Below are 7,736 nucleotides of genomic sequence, written 5' to 3'. Positions count from 1 at the left end.
TCCTTTTCTGTCTCTTTCTCTCTCTGCATGACCTTCCTCTCCCTTCCTTTTCTACCTCTTTCTCTCTCTGCATGATCTTCCTCTCCCTTCCTTTTCTATCTCTTTCTCTCTCTGCATGATCTTCCTCTCCCTTCCTTTTCTGTCTCTTTCTCTCTGCATGACCTTCCTCTCCCTTCCTTTTCTGTCTCTTTCTCTCTCTGCATGACCTTCCTCTCCCTTCCTTTTCTGTCTCTTTCTCTCTCTGCATGATCTTCCTCTCCCTTCCTTTTCTGTCTCTTTCTCTCTCTGCATGATCTTCCTCTCCCTTCCTTTTCTGTCTCTTTCTCTCTCTGCATGACCTTCCTCTCCCTTCCTTTTCTACCTCTTTCTCTCTCTGCATGATCTTCCTCTCCCTTCCTTTTCTATCTCTTTCTCTCTCTGCATGATCTTCCTCTCCCTTCCTTTTCTGTCTCTTTCTCTCTCTGCATGATCTTCCTCTCCCTTCCTTTTCTACCCGTCTCTCTCTCTCTGCATGATCTTCCTCTCCCTTCCTTTTCTACCCGTCTCTTTCTGTCTCTGCATGACCTTCCTCTCCCTTCCTTTTCTGTCTCTTTCTCTCTCTGCATGATCTTCCTCTCCTTCCTTTTCTGTCTCTTTCTCTCTCTGCATGATCTTCCTCTCCTTCCTTTTCTGTCTCTTTCTCTCTCTGCATGATCTTCCTCTCCCTTCCTTTTCTACCCATCTCTCTCTCTGCACGAACTTCCTCTCCCTTCCTTTTCTACCCGTCTCTCTCTCTGCATGATCTTCCTCTCCCTTCCTTTTCTACCCGTCTCTCTCTCTGCATGATCTTCCTCTCCCTTCCTTTTCTACCCGTCTCTCTCTCTGCATGACCTTCCTCTCCCTTCCTTTTCTGTCTCTTTCTCTCTCTGCATGATCTTCCTCTCCCTTCCTTTTCTGTCTCTTTCTCTCTCTGCATGATCTTCCTCTCCCTTCCTTTTCTGTCTCTTTCTCTCTCTGCATGATCTTCCTCTCCCTTCCTTTTCTACCCATCTCTCTCTCTGCACGAACTTCCTCTCCCTTCCTTTTCTACCCGTCTCTCTCTCTGCATGATCTTCCTCTCCCTTCCTTTTCTACCCGTCTCTTTCTCTCTCTGCATGATCTTCATCTCCCTTCCTTTTCTACCCGTCTCTTCTCTCTCTGCATGATCTTCCTCTCCCTTCCTTTTCTACCCGTCTCTTTCTTACGGGTAGAAAAGAAAGAGAAAGAATGAATGAAAAGAAAGAAAGGTAAACCGTGGCATTACCCCAGTTTACCTGCATGTAAACACACGTCCCATCGCATGCAGAGGACGTTGTCCACTGACCGGGCCGTGTGCAGGGCGCAGAAAGAAAGACGACAGAGCCTGCAGGTACCAGTGTCAGACGGAATAATTTATTTGGAATTCAGCTCGCAGGGTTGATGGTATGAGTAGCTGCTAGACACACTGTGCTCTCAACTCCGCCGTGCCGCCGCTTTCTCCTCTTCAAGCATCTTCTCCGTTCTCCGCCGCTGTCATGACCTCCTCCTCATTTCCGGACCCTCTGTCTGCACTTACTTAATAAGGAAGCTGAAAACAGAGAGTTGACGAGAAGCAAAAACAAAAAAACAAAAAAGAAGCAGGGGGTGGGGGTGGGGGCGAGAGGCAGGGGCAAAGATTGTCAATTTTTGCTCCTTGCCCTCTGTACAGTAGACAGCAATTATTCCAAATACACTCTTTTTATTAACGACCAAAAAAACCCACAAAGCTGAATCACTTCATCTGCACACAACGTTCACTGAGGGAGACGCCTCACCATAAGCTAAGAGACCTCTCCAGCTACACCTGCCTGCAGCTACCCCACCCGTATCAACAATACCATGCATGCAGCCACCCCTCCTGTATCAACAACACCGCACCTGCAGCTACCCCACCCGTATCAACAATACCATGCCTGCAGCTACCCCACCCGTATCAACAATACCGTGCCTGCAACTACCCCACCCGTATCAACAATACCATGCCTGCAGCTACCCCACCCGTATCAAAAATACCATGCACGCAGCTATCCCACCCGTATCAACAATACCGTGCCTGCAGCTACCCCACCCGTATCAACAATACCGCACCTGCAACTACCCCACCTGTATCAAAAATACCATGCCTGCAGCTACCCCACCTGTATCAAAATTACCATGCATGCAGCTACCCCACCCGTATCAACAATACCGTGCCTGCAGCTACCCCACCCATATCAACAATACCATGCATGCAGCTACCCCACCCGTATCAACAATACCGCACCTGTACCTACCCCACCCGTATCAACAATACCATGCCTGCAGCTACCCCACCCGTATCAACAACACCGCACCTGCAGCTACCCCACCCGTATCAACAATACCATGCCTGCAGGTGTCCCCACCCTTATAAACAATACAGTGACTGCTAGTTGGTGCACCTTTGGCTCTTTCTGGTTACCATAGTTACCTGTAGGGATATCCATGGTACTTGGACCTGAAGATGGAAAGCAGGAAACTGAAGAAAAACACCACCAGGCCAAGACCCACAAGGCAGATGACTAGAGGAACACACACACACACACACACACACACACACACACACACACACACACACACACACACACACACACACAGAAAAAGAGAGTGAGAGAGAGTGAGCGAGACAGAGCGAGAGCAAGACAGAGTGAGACAGAGAGGGATCGAGAGAGAGCAAGAGTGAGAGCAAGAGCAAGACAGAGAGAGCAAGAGAGGGCGAGAGAGGGCGAGACAGAGAGGGATCGAGAGAGAGCAAGAGTGAGAGCAAGAGCAAGACAGAGAGAGCAAGAGAGGGCGAGAGAGGGCGAGACAGAGAGGGATCGAGAGAGAGCAAGAGTGAGAGCAAGAGCAAGACAGAGCGAGCAAGAGAGAGCAAGAGAGCAAGTTAGAGAAAGACAGAGACAGAGAGCAAGACAGAGAGAGCAAGAGAGAGCAAGAGAGGGCAAGAGAGGGATCGAGAGAGAGCAAGAGTGAGAGCAAGAGCAAGACAGAGCGAGCAAGAGAGAGCAAGAGAGCAAGTTAGAGAGAGACAGAGACAGAGAGTGAGACAGAGAGAGAGCAAGAGAGCAAGAGAGCAAGTTAGAGAGAGACAGAGACAGAGAGTGAGACAGAGAGAGAGCGAGGGAGCAAGAGAGCAAGTTAGAGAGACACAGAGACAGAGAGTGAGACAGAGAGAGAGCGAGGAAGCAAGAGAGCAAGTTAGAGAGACAGAGACAGAGAGTGAGACAGAGAGAGAGCAAGAGAGCAAGTTAGAGAGAGACAGAGACAGAGAGTGAGACAGAGAGAGAGCGAGGGAGCAAGAGAGCAAGTTAGAGAGACACAGAGACAGAGAGTGAGACAGAGAGAGAGCGAGGAAGCAAGAGAGCAAGTTAGAGAGACAGAGACAGAGAGTGAGACAGAGAGAGAGCGAGAGAGCAAGAGAGCAAGTTAGAGAGAGACAGAGACAGAGAGTGAGACAGAGAGAGAGCAAGAGAGCAAGTTAGAGAGAGACAGAGACAGAGAGCAAGACAGAGAGAGCAAGAGAGAGCAAGAGAGAGCGAGACAGAGAGGGATCGAGAGAGCAAGAGAGAGCGAGCAAGAGAGAACAAGAGAGCAAGTTAGAGAGAGAGAGAGAGAGCGAGGGAGCAAGAGAGCAAGTTAGAGAGAGACAGAGACAGAGACAGAGAGTGAGACAGAGAGAGAGCGAGGGAGCAAGAGAGCAAGTTAGAGAGAGACAGAGACAGAGAGTGAGACAGAGAGAGAGCGAGGGAGCAAGAGAGCAAGTTAGAGAGAGACAGAGACAGAGAGTGAGACAGAGAGAGAGAGAGAGAGAGAGAGAGAGAGAGAGAGAGAGAGAGAGAGAGAGAGAGAGAGAGAGAGAGAGAGAGAGAGAGCAGCTAATCCTTCTGGAGGACTCAGTTTAAATGAGACTGTCGCCAGATACTGACATGGTAAACTGACATGGTCATCAGGGATTAGGAGGAGGCCCACTCATAGAGAGAGAATAAACAGTCTGATCTGTCCCTGTCAGCACATAATAATGTGTGTGTGTGTTTGTGTGTGTGTGAGAGAGAGACAGAGAGAGAGACAGAGAGAGAGTGAGAGAGAGAGAGTGAGAGAAGTAAAATAATTGGAGGACGGGGCAGGGAGGATAATGAGATGAGGAGTCCAGCGAGAAAACTAAACTGTTGCAGCAGCAGAAACACACAAGGCAAGAGTGTTTATTGTCTGTGTGTATCCTTGTTGCAGCTGCACGTGAGCTGTCAGTAGTGTGTGTCATGTGTCAGTCTGTGTGTGTTAGTCTGTTTCAGCCTGTGTGTGTTAGTCTGTGTGTGTTAGTCTGTGTGTGTTAGTCTGTGTCAGTCTGTGTGTGTTAGTCTGTGTCAGTCTGTCTGTGTCAGTCTATGTGTGTTAGTCTGTGTCAGTCTGTGTGTGTTAGTCTGTGTCAGTCTGTGTGTATTAGTCTGTGTCAGTCTGTGTGTATTAGTCTGTGTCAGTCTGTCTGTGTTGGTCTGTGTCAGTCTGTGTGTATTAGTCTGCGTCAGTCTGTGTGTGTTAGTCTGTGTCAGTCTGTGTGTATTAGTCTGTCAGTCTGTGTCAATCTGTGTGTGTTACTCTGTGTGTATTAGTCTGTGTCAGTCTGTGTGTGTTAGTCTGTGTCAGTCTGTGTGTGTTAGTCTGTGTTAGTCTGTGTGTGTTAGTCTGTGTCAGTCTGTGTGTGAGTCTGTGTTAATCTGTGTCAGTCTGCGTGTGTTAGTCTGTTACAGTCTGTGTCAGTCTGTGTGTTAGCCTGTGTCAGTCTGCGTGTGTTAGTCTGTGTCAGTCTGTGTGTGTTAGTCTCTGTCAGTCTGTGTGTGTTAGTCTGTGTAAGTCTGTGTGTGCTAGTCTGTGTCAGTCTGTGTGTTAGTCTGTGTTAGTCTGTGTGTTAGTCTGTGTCAGTCTGTGTGTTAGTCTGTGTCAGTCTGTGTGTGTTAGTCTGTGTCAGTCTGTGTGTGTTAGTCTGTGTTAGTCTGTGTGTGTTAGTCTGTGTCAGTCTGTGTGTGAGTCTGTGTTAATCTGTGTCAGTCTGCGTGTGTTAGTCTGTTACAGTCTGTGTCAGTCTGTGTGTTAGTCTGTGTCAGTCTGCGTGTGTTAGTCTGTGTCAGTCTGTGTGTGTTAGTCTCTGTCAGTCTGTGTGTGTTAGTCTGTGTAAGTCTGTGTGTGTTAGTCTGTGTCAGTCTGTGTGTTAGTCTGTGTTAGTCTGTGTGTGTTAGTCTGTGTCAGTCTGTGTGTTAGTCTGTGTAAGTCTGTGTGTGTTAGTCTGTGTCAGTCTGTGTGTTAGTCTGTGTGTGTTGGTCTGTGTCAGTCTGTGTGTGTTGGTCTGTGTCAGTCTGTGTGTGTTAGTCTGTGTCAGTCTGTGTGTGTTAGTCTGTGTGTGTTAGTCTGTGTCAGTCTGTGTGTGTTAGTCTGTGTCAGTCTGTGTGTTAGTCTGTGTCAGTCTGTGTGTGTTAGTCTGTGTCAGTCTGTGTGTGTTAGTCTGTGTTAGTCTGTGTGTGTTAGTCTCTGTCAGCCTGTGTGTGTTAGTCTGTGTTAGTCTGTGTGTTAGTCTGTGTCAGTCTGTGTGTGTTAGTCTGTGTCAGTCTGTGTGTGTCAGTCTGTGTGTATTAGTCTGTGTGTGTTAGTCTGTATTAGTCTGTGTCAGTCTGTGTGTTAGTCTGTCAGTCTGTGTGTGTTAGTCTGTGTCAGTCTGTGTGTGTTAGTCTGTGTCAGTCTGTGTGTGTTAGTCTGTGTTAGTCTGTGTCAGTCTGTGTGTGTTAGTCTGTGTCAGTCTGTGTGTATTAGTCTGTGTCAGTCTGTGTGTGTTAGTCTGTGTCAGTCTGTGTGTGTTAGTCTGTTACAGTCTGTGTGTTAGTCTGTGTTAGTCTGTGTCAGTCTGTGTGTGTTAGTCTGTGTCAGTCTGTGTGTATTAGTCTGTGTCAGTCTGTGTGTTAGTCTGTGTTAGTCTGTGTCAGTCTGTGTGTGTTAGTCTGTGTCAGTCTGTGTGTGTTAGTCTGTGTCAGTCTGTGTGTGTTAGTCTGTTACAGTCTGTGTGTTAGTCTGTGTTAGTCTGTGTCAGTCTGTGTGTGTTAGTCTGTGTCAGTCTGTGTGTATTAGTCTGTGTCAGTCTGTGTGTGTTAGTCTCTGTCAGTCTGTGTGTATTAGTCTGTGTCAGTCTGTGTGTGTTAGTCTGTGTCAGTCTGTGTGTATTAGTCTGTGTCAGTCTGTGTGTGTTAGTCTCTGTCAGTCTGTGTGTGTTAGTCTGTGTCAGTCTGTGTGTATTAGTCTGTGTCAGTCTGTGTGTGTTAGTCTGTGTCAGTCTGTGTGTGTTAGTCTGTGTCAGTCTGTGTGTATTAGTCTGTGTCAGTCTGTGTGTGTTAGTCTCTGTCAGTCTGTGTGTGTTAGTCTGTGTCAGTCTGTGTGTATTAGTCTGTGTCAGTCTGTGTGTGTTAGTCTGTGTCAGTCTGTGTGTATTAGTCTGTGTCAGTCTGTGTGTGTTAGTCTCTGTCAGTCTGTGTGTGTTAGTCTGTGTCAGTCTGTGTGTCTTAGTCTGTGTCAGTCTGTGTGTATTAGTCTGTGTCAGTCTGTGTGTGTCAGTCTGTGTGTGTTAGTCTGTGTTGACTCAACACACCTTACCTGAATGTCATTTAATATCATATCTAACAGATAAAACTGCAGAGCAGTGACCTTCACATGAGACAAAAAACGAACAAGAAGAAGACAAACACACACCCACACACAGACTAACAAAGAATGTGTGTGCATCTGGATGGTGAACACACACCTGGTGAGGGTGACGGAGGGTGAATACACACATGGAGAGGGTGAGGAATGGTGAACACACACCTGGTGAGGGTGAGGTAGGGTGAATACACACCTGGTGAGGGTGAGGGAGGGTGAATACACACCTGGTGAGAGTAAGGGAGGGTGAATACACACCTGGTGAGAGTGAGGGAGGGTGAATACACACCTGGTGAGGGTGAGGGAGGGTGAATACACACCTGGTGAGGGTAAGAGAGGGTGAATACACACCTGGTGAGAGTAAGGGAGGGTGAATACACACCTGGTGAGAGTGAGGGAGGGTGAATACACACCTGGTGAGGGTGAGGGAGGGTGAATACACACCTGGTGAGGGTAAGAGAGGGTGAATACACACCTGGTGAGGGTGAGGGAGGGTGAATACACACCTGGTGAGAGTAAGGGAGGGTGAATACACACCTGGTGAGGGTGAGGGAGGGTGAATACACACCTGGTGAGGGTGAGGGAGGGTGAATACACACCTGGTGAGGGTGAGGGAGGGTGAATACACACCTGGTGTGGGTGAGGGATGGTGAACACACACCTGGTGAGGGTGAGGGAGGGTGAATACACATCTGGTGAGGGTAAGAGAGGGTGAATACACACCTGGTGAGGGTGAGGGAGGGTGAATACACACATGGAGAGGGTGAGGGAGGGTGAATACACACCTGGTGAGGGTGAGGGAGGGTGAATATACACCTGGTGAGAGTAAGGGAGGGTGAATACACACCTGGTGAGGGTGAGGGAGGGTGAATACACACCTGGTGAGAGTAAGGGAGGGTGAATACACACCTGGTGAGGGTGAGGGAGGGTGAATACACACCTGGTGAGTGTAAGGGAGGGTGAATACACACCTGGTGAGGGTGAATACACACCTGGTGAGGGAGGGT

At 48.4% G+C, this 7,736-nt stretch overlaps 1 protein-coding gene across 1 annotated transcript in view; it reads right to left on the bottom strand.

Annotated features, from left to right (window-relative positions):
• Positions 1-1,388: 1,388 nt before the first annotated feature.
• The window catches only part of tusc3 (tumor suppressor candidate 3), a 254,083-nt gene continuing 247,735 nt past the window's right edge, over positions 1,389-7,736 (bottom strand). Inside the window, exons 9-10 of the mRNA XM_056280029.1 lie at positions 2,486-2,576; positions 1,389-1,585 (exon numbers count right to left, since the gene is read on the bottom strand). Coding sequence (XP_056136004.1) covers positions 1,570-1,585; positions 2,486-2,576 — 107 coding nt within the window. The 3' untranslated portion in view covers positions 1,389-1,569. The remainder of the gene's footprint in view (positions 1,586-2,485; positions 2,577-7,736) is intronic.

Source organism: Lampris incognitus, chromosome 5 (assembly GCF_029633865.1).
Source record: "Lampris incognitus isolate fLamInc1 chromosome 5, fLamInc1.hap2, whole genome shotgun sequence".
Classification (NCBI taxonomy): Eukaryota; Metazoa; Chordata; class Actinopteri; order Lampriformes; family Lampridae; genus Lampris; species Lampris incognitus.
This window is presented reverse-complemented; position numbering and strand designations above follow the sequence as displayed.